The 23,940-nt window shown below is 41.6% G+C and overlaps 1 protein-coding gene across 1 annotated transcript in view; it reads left to right on the top strand.

Annotated features, from left to right (window-relative positions):
* The window catches only part of nr6a1a (nuclear receptor subfamily 6, group A, member 1a), a 50,119-nt gene that overhangs the window by 17,457 nt on the left and 8,722 nt on the right, over positions 1-23,940 (top strand). The window contains exons 3-5 of the mRNA XM_060930670.1: positions 11,307-11,362; positions 14,236-14,402; positions 14,955-15,164. Coding sequence (XP_060786653.1) covers positions 11,307-11,362; positions 14,236-14,402; positions 14,955-15,164 — 433 coding nt within the window. The remainder of the gene's footprint in view (positions 1-11,306; positions 11,363-14,235; positions 14,403-14,954; positions 15,165-23,940) is intronic.

The following is a 23,940-nucleotide window of genomic DNA, read 5'->3' as shown; positions in this document are numbered from 1 at the left end:
GTATCGTGATGTGATTTTTCTCGCACGTCATTATCCAGCCCAGTATACACTACACTCACTGGCCACTTTATTAGGAACCCCTACATCCACCTGCTGTTCGGTTTGATGCAGTTCTCTAATCAGCCGAGCGCTTGACAGCATAAAATCACGATGCATCAAATCACGCAGATCCAAATCAAGAGCTTCAGTTAATGTTCACAATGTTCAAACATCAGAACGGGAAAAATTGTGATCTCACAGTGAAGTGTGACTGTGCCATGGGTGTTGGTTTGAGCCAGATGAGTATGAGGTTTGAGTATTTCAGAAACTGCTGATCTCCTCCTGGGGTTTTTATACACAACAGTCTCTAGAGTTTACACAGACAGAATGGTGCGAAAACCAAAAAACATCAAGTGAGTGAATGAGTGAGTGAACGGCAGTTCTGTGTGTGGAAACCAACCAAACGCCTTGTTAATAAGAGAGGTCAGAGGAAAATTGACAGATTTGAGGTGGTTCGAGCTTTTTTTTTTTTCCCCAGGAAGGATATAGTAACTCGTATATAATCACTCTTTACAACCGTGGTGAGCAGAAAAGCAGCTCAACAACAGAAAAGCAACAGCAGACAGAAGAGCACATTGGGTTCCAGTCCTGCAGCCAAGAACAAGTTTCTATTAAAGTGGCCAGTGGCAAGCTTCTGATTTAATCTAGCAGTTTGATCATTATCCGCTCGGTCTAACATAGCTCATCTTTACAACATCTCATCTCATTATCTCTAGCCGCTTTATCCTGTTCTACAGGGTCGCAGGCAAGCTGGAGCCTATCCCAGCTGACTATGGGTGAAAGGCGGGGTACACCCTGGACAAGTCGCCAGGTCATCACAGGGCTGACACATAGACACAGACAACCATTCACACTCACATTCACACCTACGCTCAATTTAGAGTCACCAGTTAACCTAACCTGCATGTCTTTGGACTGTGGGGGAAACCGGAGCACCCGGAGGAAACCCACGCGGACACGGGGAGAACATGCAAACTCCGCACAGAAAGGCCCTCGCCGGCCACGGGGCTCGAACCCGGACCTTCTTGCTGTGAGGCGACAGCGCTAACTACTACACCACCGTGCCGCCCCCTTTACAACATTATTATTATTATTATTATTTCGACCTTTTAAATATTACTTGTATTAAAAGGTAAATGTTTGGTTCATGTGTACGAGCATCACAAGTTAAAAAAAAAAAAAGAAACAAAAATAATTCCAATGTGGTTATAATAAAATTTCAGTTCAGAATTTTTTTTTTTCTGAACTGAATTGATCAATATTCTTGAGAAATTTCACACAGTTTCGGACTGTTGTAGTTGCAATGAAATTGAGAAAAATCAGCACTGAGAGAAATCAGGATAAAAATACAGAAACTGATTTGGAGATTAAAAATTTTTTTTTTTTTTAAAGATCTTATATCTTCCTTAAAACAGCAGTAAAAGAGGCCGGGTGTGGCTCGGTATTTGCTTCGAGCACTTTTCCCAGTCTGATCTTCAAACAGCCCCCACACTCACATTTTTGCTCAACACACCTGAACACGTCGTCGTGAACCCTGAGTACCTGAGCGAGTCGGGTTCGGAGGTGGAAAAGCCCAAATGTGGCCCGTGTTTGTTTGGGATATAAACACAGTTCTCTTTGCTAGAACACGATGGAATGATTTGTGTTACAGAGCAGAAACTCTTGAATTTGGTTCCTTTATTATAAAAGAGATCCAACATGAGGGGTGAAAAAGGTCTGTGGTCTTTTTGTTGACCCTGTCTCGCCCCCTAGTGGACACACAGTGCAAACACACGCTTTGTTTAATCCTGAGTGAAGCTGTGACTGAGGGAAAATATTCCTAAATGGGTCTGTCTCAGAAACTGGGTACTGTGGGGGAACCACGCTAAATATACTCAGTCAATAAACTATACGGTTTTGAATGGTGATGATCTCATCTCATCTCATCTCATTATCTGTAGCCGCTTTATCCTTCTACAGGGTCGCAGGCAAGCTGGAGCCTATCCCAGCTGACTATGGGCGAAAGGCGGGATACACCCTGGACAAGTCGCCAGGTCATCACAGGGCTGACACATAGACACAGACAACCATTCACACTCACATTCACACCTACGGTCAATTTAGAGTCACCAGTTAACCTAACCTGCATGTCTTTGGACTGTGGGGGAAACCGGAGCACCCGGAGGAAACCCACGCGGACACGGGGAGAACATGCAAACTCCACACAGAAAGGCCCTCGCCGGCCCCGGGGCTCGAACCCAGGACCACCTTGCTGTGAGGCGACAGCGCTAACCACTACACCACCGTGCCGCCGGTGATGATTTTAATTTGAAATAAAATGATGAAAGAAATAATACAGATAAAACTAAATCTTTGATGTGAACACTCTATTCAGAATTTGGCAAAAATTCTGCAAATTTGTGGAAAAATGGCGGCTTGATCTGGGACATGATAAATGGTTGACTACATCGCATTCCTTTAAAAAGGTTGTAGTCCACTGAAAAGTCTACAGGTATCACTAATCGTATTTTAAGTTGTAACTTTATACACCTAAGGATTGGTGCGCTCACAGAATAATCATAACCGTAATAAAACATCATGCAAAATATTTGATCACCGTCGTAACTCCGTTTTCCGCAAACCCAAAACCAATACGATCATGTGTTTTGATCTAAATGGAAAGCCTCAGGCTCAAGGTCACTACCTCACCAAAAGTAGGAACTTAAAATCACTACGCCAGGGCTTTTCAAAGTGTAGGGCGCGCCTCCCCTGGGGGGGCGCAACGTGAGGAAACATAAACCAGAATAAGTTACTATTGCGGACATTTAGTGAACTTCAGCTAGCCTTTGCCAGAGACAAAATGGATCGATTTTTAGTACCTAAAGCTACAGTGAGTGAGGAGACAGAATCTGGGCCAAGCAAAAAACCAGACCCTTCAGGATTTCGCGATGTTGCGATTTGCAAATTCAACCAATCCCCGCGAATTCAAGGCGGTGTTGCAATTATATCCAATCACCGCAACCTTCCCGCAAATTTGACCAATCATTGGCGTCGTCTTGGTGACATCGACAAACTACCTTCCGCCTTACTTCCGTGTATATGTTCAAGAGAAGCAGCATGCGCGCAGTGTTGCCAGATTGGGCGGTTTTAAGTGCATTTTGGCGGGTTTTGAACATATTTTGGACTGGAAAACATCAGCAGTATCTGGCAACACTGCATGTGCGAGACAATGTTTATGTAGGCTTAAATTCTGTTACTGAAAGTGTGTTATGTTTACAGTGAAGGACTGTGTGCACTTTACATTATTTTTTTACTTAATACAAGAAATTAATGGATGCCAACATTTTTGCCAAAATGGTATTTTATTTTCCATTGTTTAGGCAGCTTCAGCATCATACTGTGAGATTCTGTTCAAATTTTTGTTTTTCTTCTATGAAGCCTGAGCCATTTATTTTATTAGTTTATAATTATTGTTTAATTTAGTCTTCAGGAGAGACTGCCTGCACACAGTACTAGTATTAATAGTTTTTTTTTTCTTACATGAAAGCTGAGGCATTTATATTATATTTTAAGGGAACTTCATGTTGTGCTGTGAGGTTCTCTGCACTTTAACTTTGGAACCAACAGGTGCATTTGGATAAGTAAAGCCTATTTTTCTGCATTTTTGTAGTCCTGGTAATCTTTTATATTGGTAAAGTTGTTTATAGGACCATTTCTCAGTGTCTTTTTTTTTTTTTTTAATCAATAGTTTTTCAGTAATAACTTAATATTTAACATATCACTCAATTTTAATCACAAACAGAGAAAATCGCAACAATTTCTCGCAACTTTCACTTCCTCCCGCAATGTAATCGCAACAAAAACCTAAAAAACACCGCAACTTTCATCGAAATTTTTTTGAAACCCCCCGCAACATCAGACATTTTAGCCCGCAACGATCACAGAAAAGGCCCGCGGAATCCTGGGGGACTGAAAAAAGAAGGAAGTATGACCACGATTATTTAAAGTTTGGATTTTCATGGACTGGATCTGAAGATGCTCCACTGCCACAGTGTGCTGTCTGCCAAGAGGTGCTAGCTAACGATGCTATGAGATGTTTAAAATGTGTAAAACAAGATGTTTTAAAAAGAAAAGCACAGATGTTTAAAATGTGTAAAAAAGATGTTTTAAAAAGCACAGATGTTTAAAATGTGTAAAAGAAAAAAATAATGTGTACAACAACCATTTTTTAAAAAATACGAATGGAACATTAAGTATAGCAACAACAAAAATTGTGAGGGGAGGCGCTGTTGTTTATTTGCTCTCTGAGGGGGGGCGGACTCTCCCACACTTTGAAAACCCCTGTACTACGCCATATAAACATTCAGTTATAAATCTGCGATTTTGTTTTTTAAAATGAAAGCTAAAAGTTAGGTATAGAATGTTTTTTGCAGAATATGTTACGATGGTAGCTGGTCTTGTATGAATTTCTGAGCTATAAAATGAGTTGTGGTCTATTTTTTTACCGTAGCGTGTTATTTGTGTGTGGGGAAGGACACACATTAACAATCTGCATGTGTAGAATGGAATTTTCCACTCCAACAGTTAGAAGTTGATCGTGCTTCCATTTGCGGTCTTTCTGTTACGCGGGTGATCTGTTCGGACGTTATAAAGCAAAGCACAGCTTTATTCATCACACACTTATGAAATTTCCTCTCTGCATTTAACCCATCTGAAGCAGTGAACACACACGCGCACACACGTGAGCAATGAGCACACACACATACCCAGAGCAGTGGGCAGCCATGCTAACAGCGCCCGGGGAGCAGCTGGGAGTTCGGTGCCTCGCTCAAGGGCACCTCAGCCCAAGGCCATCCCATATTAACCTAACCACATGTCTTTGAACTGTGGGGGAAACCGGAGCACCCGGAGGAAACCCACGCAGACACGGGGAGAACATGCAAACTCCGCACAGAAAGGCCCTCGCCGGCCGCTGGGTTCGAACCCAGAACCTTCTTGCTGTGAGGCGAGAGTGCTAACCACTACACCACCGTGCTGCCCAAACGGTGAAAAGGTGAGTTTTTTTCATCTTACTTTCATATTTCGTAGCGTTTGCGTATTTTTGGCCAATATTTTGCAACCACGGTCAATTTAGATCGAACTTTTGATAGAATCCACGGCCAGTCATTTTGCCACGATGATGGATTTGAACATTGGGTCATAATGGGCCACATTATCAGCTTAGTTCTAGGCATTTCATATTGAATAACTTTATTTGACATTAAAGGAACAGTCCACCGTATTTCCATAATGAAATATGCTCTTACCTGAATTGAGACGAGCTGCTCCGTACCTATCCGAGCTTTGCGCGACCACCCAGTTAGTCAGACGCAGTCAGACGCGCTGTCACTCCTGTTAGCAATGTAGCTAGGCTCAGTATGGCCAATGGTATTTTTTGGGGCTGTAGTTAGATGCGACCAAACTCTTCCGCGTTTTTCCTGTTTACATAGGTTTATATGACCAGTAACATGAAACAAGTTCAGTTACACAAATTGAAACGTAGCGATTTTCTACGCTATGGAAAGTCTGCACTATAATGACAGGCGCACTAACACCTTCTGCGCGCTTCGGCAGCGCATTGATACGGAGCTCAGATATCAATGCGCTGCCGAAGCGCGCAGAAGGTGTTAGTACGCCTGTCATTATAGTGCGGACTTTCCATAGCATAAAAAATCGCTACGTTTCAATTTGTGTAACTGAACTTGTTTCATATCACTGGTCATATAAACCTATGTAAACAGGAAAAACGTGGAAGAGTTTGGTCGCATCTAACTACAGCCCCAAAAAATACCATTGGCCATGCTGAGCCTAGCTACATTGCTAACAGGAGTGACAGCGCGTCTGACTGCGTCTGACTGACTGGGAGGTCGCGCAAAGCTCGGATAGGTACGGAGCAGCTCGTCTCAATTCAGATAAGAGCATATTTCATTATGGAAATATGGTGGACTGTTCCTTTAATGTTTGATGACCATCGGGCCTAGCTGTGAAAAATTGATGTTATTTATGAGGAATTGGAGAATTTAAAATTTTTTACACTTTCGTAATACGGAAACGGCCACATGTAATCATTTATTACGATAGTGAGCTTTTAAACCATAAAAGGGGAACAAGAATTATTTTATTACAAAAAGGTGGCTGACCGTTTCATTTCCTTTCAGAAGCGATAATAACGGACAGAGCTGAGAAAAGTTGATGTGATTTGTGAGAAATAACGAAATTAATGATTTTATCTCACGTTCGTAACGAAGTGGTCAGCTGTCTGAGATCGTGCTTCCTTATTACGAGAGTGAACTTGTAACCATAAAGAGTGAATGAGAAGAATTTTTTTGAAATATGTCGCTAACTCTTTCAGTTCCTCACAGAAATGATAATAATAATCACACAGTTAGCTGAGAAGAACTGATATTAATTGTGAGCAACTGTGGAATTAACGCTTTTATCTTGCGTTCGTAACACGGAAGTGGTCGGCTGTCTGTGCCTCCTTGTATTTAAAGCCCCTCTTTCACAGATTACAGGCGAAATTGATTGAAATTTCATATCAAGGAAAAATCACATATATTTATTCTATATCTCAGTAGTTCTTTGTATGTGGATTGTTTTGACGGTATGCATTATTGAAAGGGTCATTTTTAACAGTATCACTGATACTGCTTATATTTCACTGCCATTTTGCAAACGGTCCTATTTCGCCATATCAGATACCCAAAATGTATCATATTATTCATATTTAAGTGAATAATCAATTCAGTCATCATAACTTGGCATTTTTAACCCGAGCAATCAAAAAGAGGAAATTTATCCAATATTTTCACTGATCTGTGAAGGAGGGGCTTTAATTCTTCGTGATGTAGTACAAAAGCATTTGAATTGTAATCAAAATATAATTTTAACTTTAAGTTGTGAGAATGATTACATTTTAATGCAGTGTGTGAATCTGCAACTTGTTCAGATGTGATAGAAGTAATGATAGATCTTCACTGTCAAAGGAAACTAGTAAATAAAAAAAACGTGTTTCCATGTTAGTGATGAAAAAAGCAAATAATTGAATAAATCAATGGGATATTGTGTGACAGTTTCAAACTTTTGTCTGTGTATTACTATTATGCTAATTGATAATTTAGTAGGCGGCACGGTGGTGTAGTGGTTAGCGCTGTCGCCTCACAGCAAGAAGGTCCGGGTTCGAGCCCCGTGGCCGGCGAGGGCCTTTCTGTGCGGAGTTTGCATGTTCTCCCCGTGTCCGCGTGGGTTTCCTCCGGGTGCTCCGGTTTCCCCCACAGTCCAAAGACATGCAGGTTAGGTTAACTGGTGACTCTAAATTGAGCGTAGGTGTGAATGTGAGTGTGAATGGTTGTCTGTGTCTATGTCTCAGCCCTGTGATGACCTGGCGACTTGTCCAGGGTGTACCCCGCCTTTCGCCCGTAGTCAGCTGGGATAGGCTCCAGCTTGCCTGCGACCCTGTAGAACAGGATAAAGCGGCTACAGATAATGAGATGAGATGAGATAATTTAGTATAAAATAAGGGGTGTATCTGCATGACATCCTGCAGGCACAACAAAGTTTAATAAAATGTATGATAACTGATGAACATTCGAAACTAAGGAGTAAAATTTAAAAAAAATAGTGATAACAAATACAGGGCGGCACGGTGGTGTAGTGGTTAGCACTGTCGCCTCACAGCAAGAAGGTCCGGGTTCGAGCCCCGTGGCCGGCGAGGGCCTTTCTGTGCAGAGTTTGCATGTTCTCCCCGTGTCCGCGTGGGTTTCCTCCGGGTGCTCCGGTTTCCCCCACAGTCCAAAGACATGCAGGTTAGGTTAACTGGTGACTCTAAATTGAGCGTAGGTGTGAATGTGAGTGTGAATGGTTGTCTATGTCTATGTGTCAGCCCTGTGATGACCTGGCGACTTGTCCAGGGTGTACCCCGCCTTTCGCCCGTAGTCAGCTGGGATAGGCTCCAGCTTGCCTGCGACCCTGTAGAAGGATAAAGCGGCTAGAGATAATGAGATGAGATGATAACAAATATGTTTTTGTTTTTCTGTCCAATAATTGCATTTAAAGAAACAAATGTATGTACAGAAAAAGATATTCCTTGGTTATTAAAGAGGGTTTTTAAATGTTTCCATGTTACGCGAGTGAACTTCAGAACATTGTTAAAATGGTCCACAGTGGAGGCCAGATAAAGCAAGATGCTATCTTTATTCTTATTAAACATCTCATCTCATTATCTGTAGCCGCTTTATCCTGTTCTACAGGGTCGCAGGCAAGCTGGAGCCTATCCCAGCTGACTACGGGCGAAAGGTGGGGTACACCCTGGACAAGTCGCCAGGTCATCACAGGGCTGACACATAGACACAGACAACCATTCACACTCACATTCACACCCAGGGGCGTGTTTAGCCTATTTTGGGAGGTGCTCAAGCACCCCCAAAAACAAGCTCAGCACCCCCTAGCTCAGCACCCTCAAAAACACTGCTTTTGGACGTAATTTTCAGAAATAAGTGTCCTTGCGCACTGCGCAATGAATGTGTGCGCGGGCGTGTGTGTGTTCTTGAATTCACCTGTTACGTGATAGTTCTATGAGCAGTAAAATCCCTCTCCTCCTTGCGTCCCCTCTGATTGGGTTGCCTGTCCGCGCGAGTGCTTGCTACGACATGGTGTTTTTTTTAAACTGGATTCCACGCCGATGAGGAACTCGAAGTAGCACCTGAGTATTACTGGCATAGCGAGATGTGAAGGTACGGACTGGAGTTACAATTGTTAAACACAACACAATAATATGCATAATGCAATATTGATGTTCCTTGGTCTATGAACAGAATGATAAAAACGACATTTATCATCCATATCGAGATACTTTGTGGTTGTAAATGTGTAGATGTCATAGTTTATTGGGTCAGTTTCTGTTAAAACATTGCATAAGTCTAGTCTTGTCTTCTTAAGTCTAGTCTAAATGCGGAATAAACGTGGAAACACTGTCGTTCAAGCCAGGTGCCTCGGTCAGCTCTGGGGGCTAAGCACCCCCAAAGATCAGATGCTAGAGTCGCCCCTGTTCACACCTACGGTCAATTTAGAGTCACCAGTTAACCTAACCTGCATGTCTTTGGACTGTGGGGGAAACCGGAGCACCCAGAGGAAACCCACGTGGACACGGGGAGAACATGCAAACTCTGCACAGAAAGGCCCTCGCCGGCCACGGGGCTCGAACCCGGACCTTCTTGCTGTGAGGCGACAGCGCTAACCACTACACCACCGTGCCGCCCCTTGAGTGTTAAGTAAATGCAAAAAAATAGTAAAATTAGAAAATTTATATTTTGACCATAATGTCCCAAATGAGAGCGCGGTTTCTGAGACGGACCCAAATAAATGATTAATAACACTGGTATCCATGACAAAGACGTGCTGACTTGAGCTCGAGTCGACTTAGTGACACTGACTTACTTCCCCACTTTTCTCTTCACATTCTTGTCATTCACCTTTTACCACTCGATTCACTGAGCATCCTTCAAAGTGCATCTGTTTTCATTTTTCGCTCCTTAGTTCATCGTCCTTCGATAAAAGACACAATTTGATGTATTTATAAAGAACATGTTTTTGTGCTTTTAATTTTTTTTAGAAACTTTAACATAACATTTTTACCTCATCTTCTCTTCCCTGCAGTGTGTAAGAATGAATATTGGAGAAGTTATAGAAACATTGTGCTATATTTAATTTGAATGATTTGCAGAATATTTTATGCCACGTGTCCTAATGTATCTCTCTTAACTCTCGCAGTGCAGGGAGAAGATCGAGGTGTTGAGATATTTAACAGTTATTCAACGAAATCGAGTCATACATGAGCTGATGGTTGTCTATAATCCATGTACGACCAGATTGAGTGGAATAACTGTTTTATTCTCTCCACATTCACCGGATTTTGAGAAACGGAGCATTTTTATTTATTTTTTTTGCAAATTCGATAAATAAAAACTTTATACAAAACGTCCGACAAAATAATTTCCGCTTAGAATGTAAACAAACCAGCGAAGTGACAGGAGCAATTTGTGAAAAATACGACAATAATAAAAATAATTCTTGAAAAATAAAATAAAAAAAAGATATGTTCTTACCATCAAATACTTTTATTCCATATTTTGTTGCTTTTTTTTGCTGTATTTTTTGGGGGTTTTGTTTTCGAGTAGAGTTTTTATTTCATCCTCGGTTGGTTCAGTAACACACTTCGCCATTTTGTTTTTCTCTACTCACGGTATATGAGCTGATATCCTAGTATCTGATCAAAGTAGCCAATCAGAGCACACAATTGCTCATATCCAGTGAATGTGGATAGAATAAATAAGTTATTTGACGAAATTGAGTCGTACATGAGCTGATCACTATAATCCATGTACGACCAGATTGAGTGGAATAACTGTTTTGTTCTCTCCACATTCACTAGGTTTTGAGAAACGGAGCATTTTTATTTTTGTTCTTTGCAAATTCAATAAATACAAACTTTATACAAAACATCCGACAAAATAATTTCCGCTCAGACGGACTTCTTAAAACTACCACTGGCTGCACGAATTGACTTTAGTGTTTTTTTGTCGAAAGTACCGTCTTGCTGTCGAGGTATAGAATAGCTTTGAACATTTATTTAATTCTTCCTAGGACATTTCAGTTCTGTAATTTTCAAGCTTCTTTGAGCTTTTGAACCAGTCTAAAAAAACTCAACAAATTTTAATGCTTAAAGATAAAGAATCTAAACAGACCAGCAGCGAAATGACAGTCGCAATTTGTGAAAAATGCGATAATAATGCGATAATTCTTGAAAAATAATTTTAATTTAAAAAACACACGTTCTTACCATGAAATACTTTCATTCCATATTTTGTTGCTTTTCTTTTTTTTGTATTTTTATGGTTTTGTTTTCGAGTCGATTTTTTTAAATTTCATCCTCGGTTGGTCCAGCAACACGTGCCGCCATTTTGTTTTTCTCTACTAATGGTATATGAGCTGATATCCTAGTATCTGATTAGAGCAGCCAATCAGAGCGCGTAATTGGTCATATCCAGTGAATGTGGATAGAATAAAACGATTAAGCCTCAAGCATCTACGGTATTAAATCCTTGACCAAGCCTGAGATATTCAATATTTTCATGCTAGAGATGAACAAACGCAGCGATTTCAGCATTCAACAGTCTGAATTTAATTACCAGCTGCTTGGTTTGCTTCATGTGGAGTTCTAAAGATGTGAATTATTGCTTTGTGTGTTTTAGCGATCAGAGAGGACGGCATGCCAGGCGGAAGGAACAAAAGCATCGGGCCTGTTCAGGTAAAGTCTTTCACCACTTTATCCCCCCCAATCCGTTCATCCTCTGCCCTGCTCTCATTGCCTTTTCTCTTTTTCGTGCCTCTTTGAGACAGTTCGAGACGTTCCTGTAGAGCAGATGAAGACACGGAGGTTGATATCGACATTTCGAGTTGTGTTGGAGTGAATTAGGATGCCACGCCCTCGCTGCAGTCTAAATACGTTAATTTCATTAGCAGAATGTCTTTCCTTCAAGGCCGCCGCTCGGCTGAATGCACCTTCTTGTCATTCTTGTCATTCACTCTCTATTAGCCTCATCATATCGCTGTGTTTGGGTATCTTTATTTTCTCGTGGGCGCACGCGTGCGTGCGAGCACCTTTGGAGAGAGAGAGTGGTTAATTCTCATATCGAGCAAAATGTTCTTTTATGATTGTTGAAATGCCTAATTATCAGGACCGCGGCGTGTGCGAGCGTGGGTCACGCGCTATAATGAAGCTGCGCGTGTGGGCTGACAAACAGCCAGCTCTGAATGGGTAAATGTGCGAGCGCACGTCTGCATGCGAGTGTGTTTGTATGGCCTCTCTATTTTTTTTCCCCCCTTCCTCCTGTGTATATGCTCGGGCTACATTATTTGTGCAGAGTGCAGTCATTAAGCTTTAGACTCCATTCAGAGTGATGTGCCATATGTGCCGTGTGGACTGGAAGGGGCGCAGCGTTATGAAAGCTCAGCTTTGTTGTAGCTGTGTAAAGCTCACGGTGAGCCACGGATGCAGCCTACGCTGGGTGCAGTTTGACCCTGCACATTCATGTCATCAACACACACACACACACACACACACACACACACCTGAACCCCTCCATGCAGCTGAGGAGTAGAGCGCATGTTAGACTGACACACTCGCGCTTTTTAAATGCTAATTTCTCCTCTGTGCACATTCAACAATAGAAAAGTTTCTTTAGAAAGCATACAACTATTTCTCCGTCTCGCTTCTCATTCTCTCTCTCTCTTTCGTTCTTTCTTTATATTCCTGTTCCTGCTCCCCCTGCACTTTTTCTCTCTCTCTCACTTGTACTATCGATTTCTTATAACTCTTGCTTGCTGTGTATCTCTCTTTCATTGATGCCTGTTTCTCTCTCTCTCTCTCTCTCATATTGTCCATCTTTCTTCTTTCTTTTGCTTTCTCTCTGTGTGTTTCTTCTGTCTGTCTTACTATCTGTCTCTTTCTCCGCTTCTCTCATCCTCTGTCTATCTTTCTCTGTTCCCATCTCTCTCTCTCGTATTGTCCATCTTTCTTCTTTCTTTTGCTTTTTCTCTGCATGTTTCTTCTGTCTGTCTTATCTGCCTCTTTCTCTGTCTTTCTGTTCCTGTCTCTCTCTCTCTCTCTTTCTCTCTCTCGTATTGTCCATCTTTCTTTTGCTTTTTCTCTGCGTGTTTCTTCTGTCTGTCTTATCTGCCTCTTTTTCTGCTTCTCTCATCCTGTCTATCTTTCTCTCTTTCTGTTCCTCTCTCTCACTTGTATTGTCCATCTTTCTTTCTTTCATGTGTTTCTTCTGTCTGTCTTACTATCTGTCTCTTTCTCCACTTCTCTCATTCTCTGTCTATCTTTCTCTGTTCCTGTCTCTCTCTCTCTCTCTCGCTCTCTCTCTCATTGTTCATCTTTCTTCTTTCTTTTGCTTTTTCTCTGCGTGTTTCTTCTGTCTGTCTTATTATCTGCCTCTTTCTCTGCTTCTCTCATCCTGTCTATCTTTCTCTGTCTTTCTGTTCCTCTCTCTCTCTTTCTCTCTCTCGTATTGTCCATCTTTCTTCTTTCTTTTGCTTTTTCTCTGCATGTTTCTTCTGTCTGTCTTATCTGCCTCTTTCTCTGCTTCTCTCATCCTGTCTATCTTTCTCTGTCTTTCTGTTCCTGTCTCTCTCTCTTTCTCTCTCTCGTATTGTCCATCTTTCTTTTGCTTTTTCTCTGCGTGTTTCTTCTGTCTGTCTTATCTGCCTCTTTTTCTGCTTCTCTCATCCTGTCTATCTTTCTCTCTTTCTGTTCCTCTCTCTCACTTGTATTGTCCATCTTTCTTTCTTTCATGTGTTTCTTCTGTCTGTCTTACTGTCTCTTTCTCCACTTCTCTCATTCTCTGTCTATCTTTCTCTGTTCCTGTCTCTCTCTCTCTCTCTCTCTCTCTCTCTCTCTCTCTCTCATATTGTCCATCTTTCTTCTTTCTTTTGCTTTTTCTCTGCGTGTTTCTTCTGTCTGTCTTATTATCTGCCTCTTTCTCTGCTTCTCTCATCCTGTCTATCTTTCTCTGTCTTTCTGTTCCTCTCTCTCTCTCTCTCTCTCTCTCTCTCTCTCTCTCATTGTCCATCTTTCTTTTGCTTTTTCTCTGTGTTTCTTCTGTCTGTCTTATCTGCCTTTCTCTGCTTCTCTCATCCTGTCCATCTTTCTCTGTCTTTCTGTTCCTCTCTCTCTCTCACTTGTATTGTCCATCGTTCTTTCTTTTGTGTGTTTCTTCTGTTTGTCTTACTATGTCTCTTTCTCCACTTCTCTCATTCTCTGTCTGTCTTTCTCTGTTCCTGTCTCTCTCTCTCTCTCTCTCTCTCTCTCTCTCTCGTATTGTTCATCTTTCTTCTTTCTTTTGCTTTCTCTGTGTTTCTTCTGTCTGTCTTACTATCTGTCTTACTATCTGTCTCTTTGTCCGCTTCTGTCTTTCTCTGTTCCCGTGTGTGTGTCTCTCTCTCTCACTTGTATGGTCCATCTTTCTTTCTTTTGTGTGTGTTTTTTCTGTCTGTCTTACTATCTGTCTGTTTCTCTGCTTCTGTCATCCTCTGTCTATCTTTCTCTGTGTCTCTCTGTTCCTGTGTGTGTCTCTCTCTCTCTCTCTCTCTCTCTCTCTCTCTCTCTCTCTCTAGATCTCGGACGAGGAGATAGAGCGGATCATGTCTGGTCAGGAATTTAAGGATGAGGCAAACATGGCAGAGCACACCTGGGGCAACAATGGTGACAGCGATCACAGTTCCCCTGGCAACGGCGTCTCCGATGGCAACCAACCTTCTCCCGCATCCACACTCTCCTCCAAGTAAGCGGTTAATGTCTGTCAAAGCCACCGCTCCGTACCTACAGATCAGACACACCTCTGACACTCGCCTTTTGTCTCCTGTCCTTCATGTGCTGCAGTTGTGACAATGAAATGCACAATAAAGCTAGCACAGTCCTCACACGTGCCTCCGATACGCACCATCACTATTCACAGGGTTTGGGGAGGGATTTTTTTTTATTATTATTTTTTGTTTACACGTTTTCACATTACCTCAAATAGAGCTGATCAGTCAGGACCTGATCGTGATCGCTGTCTGACCTTTTGGTTCTTTATTTTTCCTTGCGAGGATTGCGATAAATTAAATGACTGCTATAAAAGCCAGTTTATTATTATCCAGGACTCCACCTTCATTCGGCTCGGAGCTACACTTTTCTGCAGTAACACGATTTGTATTTTACACACCATTTAAACACCTCAAACTCTTCAGTCGTCATCTTCTGGGTTTTTTTTTTTCACTCAAGACACGATGTCTGCATTGCACCTCTTTGTTCTCTCTTTCTCTCTCTCTTTCTTTCCTTGCCCTCCCTGCAGTCGCTCAGTGGAGCTGAACGGCTACACGGCCGCTCTCAGGGAGCAGTACATCGGCAGCGCCGTGGCCCAGCACTACCAGTTCCTGCCTCACCTGTTCGGCTATACGGCGCAGCCCCGCAGTCTGTATCCGCAGAGTCATACCCTCATCAGCCAGCTGGTGGCAGCAGAGGAACTGGCACCACTGGGCACTCCCATGCTCATTGAGGACGGGTGAGCTCGAGCTCTCACTGCCGCTCATTTTCCAACAATCTGAAGTGACGTCCAGAGTTCTACATAACATCAGATTCAATATTAAATATGTATGTGTGTGTATACAGTGGTGCTTGAAAGTTTGTGAACCCTTTAGAATTTTCTATATTTCTGCATAAATATGACCTAAAACATCATCAGATTTTCACACAAGTCCTACAAGTAGATAAAGAGAACCCAGTTAAACAAATGAGACAAAAATATTATACTTGGTAATTTATTTATTGAGGAAAATGATCCAATATTACATATCTGTGAGTAGCAAAAGTATGCGAACCTTTGCTTTCAGTATCTGGTGTGACCCCCTTGTGCAGCAATAACTGCAACTAAACGTTTCCGGTAACTGTTGATCAGTCCTGCACACCGGCTTGGAGGAATTTTAGCCCATTCCTCCGTACAGAACAGCTTCAACTCTGGGATGTTGGTGGGTTTCCTCACATGAACTGCTCGCTTCAGGTCCTTCCACAACATTTCCATTGGATTAAGGTCAGGACTTTGACTTGGCCATTCCAAAACATTAACTTTATTCTTCTTTAACCATTCTTTGGTAGAACGACTTGTGTGCTTAGGGTCGTTGTCTTGCTGCATGAGCCACCTTCTCTTGAGATTCAGTTCATGGACAGATGTCCTGACATTTTCCTTTAGAATTCGCTGGTATAATTCAGAATTCATTGTTCCATCGATGATGGCAAGCCGTCCTGGCCCAGATGCAGCAAAACGGGCCCAAACCATGATACTACCACCACCATGTTTCACAGATGGGATCAGGTTCTTATGCTGGAATGCAGTGTTTTCCTTTCTCCAAACATAACGCTTCTCATTTAAACCAAAAAGTTCTATTTTGGTCTCATCCATCCACAAAACATTTTTCCAATAGCCTTCTGGCTTGTCCACGTGATCTTTAGCAAACTGCAGACGAGCAGCAATGTTCTTTTTGGAGAGCAGTGGCTTTCTCCTTGCAACCCTGCCATGCACACCATTGTTGTTCAGTGTTCTCCTGGTGGTGGACTCATGAAAATTAACATTAGCCAATGTGAGAGAGGCCTTCAGTTGCTTAGAAGTTACCCTGGGGTCCTTTGCGACCTCGCCGACTATTACACGCCTTGCTCTTGGAGTGATCTTTGTTGGTTGACCACTCCTGGAGAGGGTAACAATGGTCTTGAATTTCCTCCATTTGTACACAATCTGTCTGACTGTGGATTGGTGGAACCCAAACTCTTTAGAGATGGTTTTGTAACCTTTTCCAGCCTGATGAGCATCAACAACGCTTTTTCTGAGGTCCTCAGAAATCTCCTTTGTTCGTGCCATGATACACTTCCACAAACATGTGCTGTGAAGATCAGACTTTGATAGATCCCTGTTCTTTAAATAAAACAGGGTGCCCACTCACACCTGATTATCATCCCATTGATTGAAAACACCTGACTCTAATTTCACCTTCAAATTAACTGCTAATCCTAGAGGTTCACATACTTTTGCCACTCACAGATATGTAATATTGGATCATTTTCCTCAATAAATAAATGACCAAGTATAATATTTTTGTCTCATTTGTTTAACTGGGTTCTCTTTATCTACTTTTAGGACTTGTGTGAAAATCTGATGATGTTTTAGGTCATATTTTTTTATGCAGAAATATATAGAAAATTCTAAAGGGTTCACAAACTTTCAAGCACCACTGTATACACTGAGATGCACAAGACTTTGTTGTCTGGGTAACCAGTGTTCACGGTCCTGTGTATTTATTGTAGATTTTTTTTTGCACCCGTCTCACTCAGTCCTGTATTTGCACTTTATACAGTCATGTGTTTAGAAGTCATTGATGCCACATAGTACAATAAAAAGGAACACGAACCGAACCAAACCAAAAACAGCCAGGAATATTGATTTTATCGTGATTTTCTTGTTTTCACAGTTATACTTTGATTACTGTATATAGGACACAGTTATAGAAGCGAGTTATTTGTGATCACGTTGTGTTATCAGCTAGATGAGGACGGGTTCCCTTCTGAGTCTGGTTCCTCTCGAGGTTTCTTCCTCGCGTCGTCTGAGGGAGTTTTTCCTCAACACCGTCGCCACAGGCTTGATCATCAGGGATACATTAGGGATAAAATTAGCTCATGTTTAAAGTTTTTCATTTCCTGTAAAGCTGCTTTGCTTTTTGAGTTTAAAGGAACAGTCCACCGTACTTCCATAATGAAATATGCTCTTATCTGAATTGAGACGAGCTGCTCCGTACCTCTCCGAGCTTTGCGCGACCTCCCAGTCAGTCAGACGCAGTCAGGCGCGCTGTCACTCCTGTTAGCAATGTAGCTAGGCTCAGTATGGCCAATGGTATTTTTTGGGGCTGTAGTTAGATGCGACCAAACTCTTCCGCGTTTTTCCTGTTTACATATGTTTATATGACCAGCGATATGAAACAAGTTCAGTTACACAAATTGAAACGTAGCGATTTTCTATGCTATGGAAAGTCCGCATTATAATGACAGGCGTACTAACACCTTCTGCGCGCTTCGGCAGCGCATTGATACGGAGCTCAGATATCAATGCGCTGCCGAAGCTTGTTGCCGAACTTGTTTCATATCACTGGTCATATAAACCTATGTAAACAGGAAAAACGTGGAAGAGTTTGGTCGCATCTAATTACAGCCCCAAAAAATACCATTGGCCATACTGAGCCTAGCTACATTGCTAACAGGAGTGACGGCGCGTCTGACTGCGTCTGACTGACTGGGAGGTCGCGCAAAGCTCGGATAGGTACGGAGCAGCTCGTCTCAATTCAGATAAGAGCATATTTCATTATGGAAGTACGGTGGACTGTTCCTTTAACAATGTCTGTCTATTGTTAAAAGTGTGATAAAAATAAACTTGACTTGAATATTTATATTTAACACTTATTCCATGAAATCGAGTCGTACATGAGCTGATAGCGGCTATCATCCATGTCCAACCAGATTGAGTGGAATAACTTTTATTCTCTCCACATTCACTGGATTTTGAGGAAAAAACAGAGCATTTTTACTTTTATTCTTTGCAAATTCAATAAATAAAAACTTTACACAAAACGTCTGACAAAATCATTTCCGCTCAGACGGACTTCTTAAAACTCTTTCACTTGCTGCACGAATTGACTTTGGTGTTTTTTTTTCTTTTTTTTTTGTAGAAAGTACCATCTTGCTGTCGTGCCGAGGAATAGAATAACTTTAGACATTCATTTAATTCTTCCTTGGACATTTCAGTTCTGTAATTTTCAAACTACTTTGAGCTTTTGAACCAGTCTAAAAAAATTCAACAAATTTTAATGCTTAAAGATGAAGAATGTAAGCAAACCAGCGGTGAAAAATGTGATAATTCTTGAAAAATAATTTAAATAAAAAACATACGTCCTTACCATGAAATACTTTCATTCCATATATATTTGTATATTTTTTCTGCATTTTTTATGGTTTTGTTTTCAGGTTGAGTTTTTATTCCATCCTTAGTTGGTTCAGCAACACGCTCCGCCATTTTGTTTTTCTCTACTCACGGTGTATGAGCTGATATCCTTGTACCTGGTTAGAGCAGCCAATCAGAGCGTACGATTGGTCATATCCAGTGAATGTGGATAGAATAAAACCTTTAAGCCTCAAGCATGTATTAAATCCTTGACCAAGCCTGAGATATTCAATATTTTCATGCTAAAGATGAACAAATGCGGGGATTTCAGCATTCAACAGTCTGAATTTAATTACCAGCTGCTTAAATTTTAATGCTTAAAGATGAAGAATCTAAACAAACCAGCGGCAAAATGGCAGGAGCAATTTGTGAAAAATGCGATAATTCTTGAAAAAAAAAAGATACGTTCTTAAGATCAGATAAACTTTATTCATCCCTCGGTGGGGAAATTTACACTACTGTTCAAAAGTTTAGGGTCACCCAGACAATTTTGTGTTTCCCATGAAAAGTCACACTTTTATTTCCCACCATAAGTTGTAAAATGAATAGAAAATATAGTCAAGCCAGTTTTCTGGCCATTTTGAGCATTTAATCGACCCCACAAATGTGATGCTCCAGAAACTCAATCTGCTCAAAGGAAGGTCAGTTTTATAGCTTCTCTAAAGAGCTAAACTGTTTTCAGCTGTGCTAACATGATTGTACAAGGGTTTTCTAATCATCCATTAGCCTTCTGAGGCAATGAGCAAACATATTGTACCATTAGAACACTGGAGTGAGAGTTGCTGGAAATGGGCCTCTATACACCTATGGAGATATTGCACCAAAAACCAGACATTTGCAGCTAGAATAGTCATTTACCACATTAGCAATGTATAGAGTGGATTTCTGATTAGTTTAAAGTGATCTTCATTGAAAAGAGCAGCGCTTTTCTTTCAAAAATAAGGACATTTCAAAGTGACCCCAAACTTTTGAACGGTAGTGTACATGATCCAGCAGCTCACAGATAGAAAGAGTCAGGAATAGACAGTAACAAAAAGAAATAGTGTGCAATAAAAATATGGCTCCTGTCCTCTTTTCGAGGCCGGGATGTGTGCCACATCAGAGTTTTAATCTTGTCCGAGCAATTTGTTGGCGGTTCGCAAATAGTCACCGGGAGCCCTCACCTTGCCATGTCTTTAGTGGCACCGGCTGCCGAGTTGTACACGCACGTCTCCTCCTTGTGAAGTACCCTCAGCCTGGCCGGGAACGGAGTTTGAAAACGAAGTTTACTTTCTCTCAGTACTCTCTTTGCCTCTGCATACTCCTGATGCTTCCTGAAGACCTCGGGAGCGTAGTCGTGGTCTATTACTTTTCTCTCATGGTGTGTAAATAATTTTTTTCTGCCACACCAAGTTTAAAACTTCCTCTTTGGTTTTGAAACTTGAGAATTTGACCACTGTGGACCTTGGGGGGACTTGGGATTTGGGAGGCGGCTTCGGGCCCAGGGATCGGTGCGCTCTTTCAAACCGGAGCTCGGTGGATGTGGGAATGTCTAGCTTCTCTGTCAGCAAATTTTCCACAAATGCTGCCATCGTCGGGGAATCATTCTCATCTCCTTCTGTTATACCGTGGAGTCTTATGTTTTCCTGTCTCAACCGCCCTTCTTGGTCCGTGAGCCTAGCCTCAAGTTTCTCCTGTACTTTCTTCCACTTCCGCAATACGATTTTCCGCCTTGTCAACCCTTCTGTTTGTAGCCTTAATATCTTCTTTAATTTCCCACAGAGTGTCTGCATTTTCCTGCCGAAAGTCCCTTATTTCCTGTAGTATCGTCTGTTCATATTCATATGTCTTTATTCACAAGATAAAATACAGATCTGGTGTTACAAGATATAAAAATATCTATAAAAAACTGTACAGTAGGTTTTATGGCTATAGCTTCACTTTTCTGCAGCATGAGTTTATCAGACTCAAAATGGCTGCTGTTGTCGCCTCATCTGCAGACTTTTCTTTCGCTGAAGTCTTAACGAGTTTTTTAACATGCGCTGTTATTCCGTCTCCCCCTTTCCATATCTTCAACACCTTAATCTCTCATAACTTTGACCAGATTAAACCTCAGAAAGTCAGAGTTTTGGAGCCAGGGTCGCGGAGCTCCAAAGTTAGACTGCTACCGTCATGGCCGCTTGACCGGAAGTGGCAATAAAAGTGGGAAAAAAAAAGTAAACACACGGGCCATGCATATAATGTACACAACAAAATAAGAATGGAACTTAAGTAAGAGTTGTACTTCACCTGAAAATAGCAATACTGCACTAATTAAATACAGAAATAGAAATATTGCAGCAGGTGGTGAATGTTCTTGCACAGCGTAACATGACTAACGAGGATGGAATATGTGAGTAAAGTAACCAGTAAATGACCAAAAAAGCACAGCGTATGAACATAATTATACAGAATAATTATGAAAGTACAATCAAACTTTCTTTCCATATTTTGTCGCTTTTGTATTTTTTGGGGTTTTGTTTTCGAGTAGAGTTTTTACTTTGTCCTTGGTTGGTTCAGCAACACGCTCCGCCATTTTGTATTTCTCTACTCATGGGATATGAGCTGATATCCTAGTATCTGATTAGATTAGAGTAGCCAATCAGAGCGCTCAATTGCTCATATCCAGCGAATGTGGATAGATTAGATTAGATAGAACTTTATTGATCCCTTTGGGAGGGTTCCCTCAGGGAAATTAAAATTCCAGCAGCATCATTACAGGATAAACAGAGAATAGAAAATAGAGAAAACTTCTAGATAAATTAAATTAAGTATTTACATATACAAATATAAAAAAGAATAAGATATGGTGGGGGGAAAGTCCAGCAGGAGAGATATTGCACATTATATTGCACATTTATTATGCACATTGTCCGGTATTGTTTATTGTCAGGCTAGGCTGCTGCTCCTTCCCGTCCTCTGTCCTCCTGTTACCCCTCTTGTCCCCCAGAGAGGAGTTGTACAGTCTGATGGCGTGAGGGACAAAGGAGTTTGTAAGTCTGTTTGTCTTGCACTTGGGAAGGAGCATTCTGTCACTGAACAGGCTCCTCTGGTTTCTGATGATGGTGTGCAGAGGGTGACTGGCATCGTCCATGATGTTCAGTAGTTTGTCCATAGTCCTCTTCTCTGCCACCGTCACCAGAGAGTCCAGCTTCATGCCGACCACAGAGCCGGCCCGCCTGATCAGTTTGTCCAGCCTGGAGATATATATATATATATATATATATATATATATATATATATATATATATATATATATATATATATATATACATACAAATCCGAGCGAGAGGTACAGTACATCAGGGCAATTCTTCAGCAGAGAGGCCAAAATGATGAAATGATTAAGATTGCTTTAACTTGTCAGCTAAGTGATCTTGCTAAAGTATGGAATCTGAAGCAAAATGTACTGAAACCCAGATTTAAAAATCATCACAACCCCAATTATTAGTGGTTAGCGCTGTCGCCTCACAGCAAGAAGGTCCGGGTTCGAGCCCCATGGCCGGCGAGGGCCTTTCTGTGCGGAGTTTGCATGTTCTCCCCGTGTCCGCGTGGGTTTCCTCCGGGTGCTCCGGTTTCCCCCACAGTCCAAAGACATGCAGGTTAGGTTAACTGGTGACTCTAAATTGACCGTAGGTGTGAATGTGAGTGTGAATGGTTGTCTGTGTCTATGTGTCAGCCCTGTGATGACCTGGCGACTTGTCCAGGGTGTACCCCGCCTTTCGCCCGTAGTCAGCTGGGATAGGCTCCAGCTCGCCTGCGACTCTGTAGAACAGGATAAAGCGGCTACAGATGATGAGATGAGACAACCCCAATTATAACAACATCGCTGCAGAGAAATCTTGGTTTGAATTTTAAGAAATGAAAGTTCAGGTTTGTTTTTTTTCAGATGTAATTCCATTACACAGCCAATTTTTCTGTGCTTTTTAAGGTCAAAAGATACACCATACAGTGTGACATTTTTATTTAAAGCTAGACGGCCTTTCGATTTCATAAAATCGGTGAAATTTAGTTCGCTCTGAAATGTGGTGATTGTGATATGTTTATTTCTGTAATATCTCTCAAAATATCTGGCCATTCTGTGGCTGGGAAGTTATTTAATTTGAGGGGATTAAAGCAAATAATGTGCATGAAATCACTCGCTTTGCGCAGTCAAGCAGACAGAGGAAGTCCGTGTGTGTGCGCATGTGCTGGTTTACTTTTGAGCGTGCGCTGACAGTTCCATCATTCTGTCGCTAAACGAACAGCTGATCACACCGAGGTGCTCACTGAGCGCCGATATTTATTAGTTTGGTCCTGCGTTTCCTTTCCTTCGTATATAACATAACGTCTTTTCTTCTCGCTTTCTTTCCGTTACTGTAGTCGCTCTTTCACGTCTCCTGTTTCAAATTTGTATCCCACCAATGCCTTGCGTGAACGGGGAAAGCCCACCATGTGATGGTGGCATGATGTAGTATCTTGTATTGGGTCATGGTGAAGCAGGAAAAAATAGTGGAGAATTTAGGACCACAGGGAGATAAATTCATTAATTGTTCTATTTAAAAAAAAAAAAACTAATAAAATTGGAAGTCTGTGATTCGAATTCAGTAGCTTTCGGTCCACTAAAGAAAAATAATTGGGTGTCGGGGAAAGTTCTTTTTATGACCCAGAGTTGAAAAATCTGAAATGCAGTCTACTGTTAAGCCTAGGTCACAACCGGATGTACGATTTTTTGGCCGTGCAATTTTTGGCGTTTCCCAAATCGCTGCGTTTTTTTTTGTTCATGAAGAAAGACGTGTGTTGGCCGTAAGTTTGTCTTGCAACCTGAAAAAAAACGTAAGCGCCCGTAGAGTTTGTTTGACATGACAAAGAACCTCTGCGGCCGGTCTACGGCTCGAAAATCAGCACGTCACACGCGCGCTCTCGTGCGTTTCACGCGCGCCCTCCATGCGTTTCTTGCGTTTTTTGCACGTAGACCGGCCGTACGTGCTCCTACCGAGGCTTTAATACCATTGTCTTGAGTACTGCAACTAAAAAAGTGACCACGTTTTGCTGTGAATGCAATTCCGTTACCGAAGAACGACCCATTATCGTTTTTTTTTCTCCTGCTCATACATGGGAACGAATATAACAGAGAAACTGTATTGTTTGTAATTTAGTGTCAGTCGTTTTTCATGACGAGGATCTTTATACAAAGCAGGATTAAAAATGTCGGTGAAGTCTTTCGTTATTGTGCCCAATAAGCGGTCAGAGCTTGTCTAATTAATGGCCTGTAGAGTATTATTACCCACACAGGACACTTTAT

Source organism: Neoarius graeffei, chromosome 10, assembly GCF_027579695.1.
Source record: "Neoarius graeffei isolate fNeoGra1 chromosome 10, fNeoGra1.pri, whole genome shotgun sequence".
NCBI lineage: Eukaryota > Metazoa > Chordata > Actinopteri > Siluriformes > Ariidae > Neoarius > Neoarius graeffei.
The sequence above is the reverse complement of the archived record's forward strand: the minus strand, read 5'-3'. Positions and strand labels throughout refer to the sequence as shown.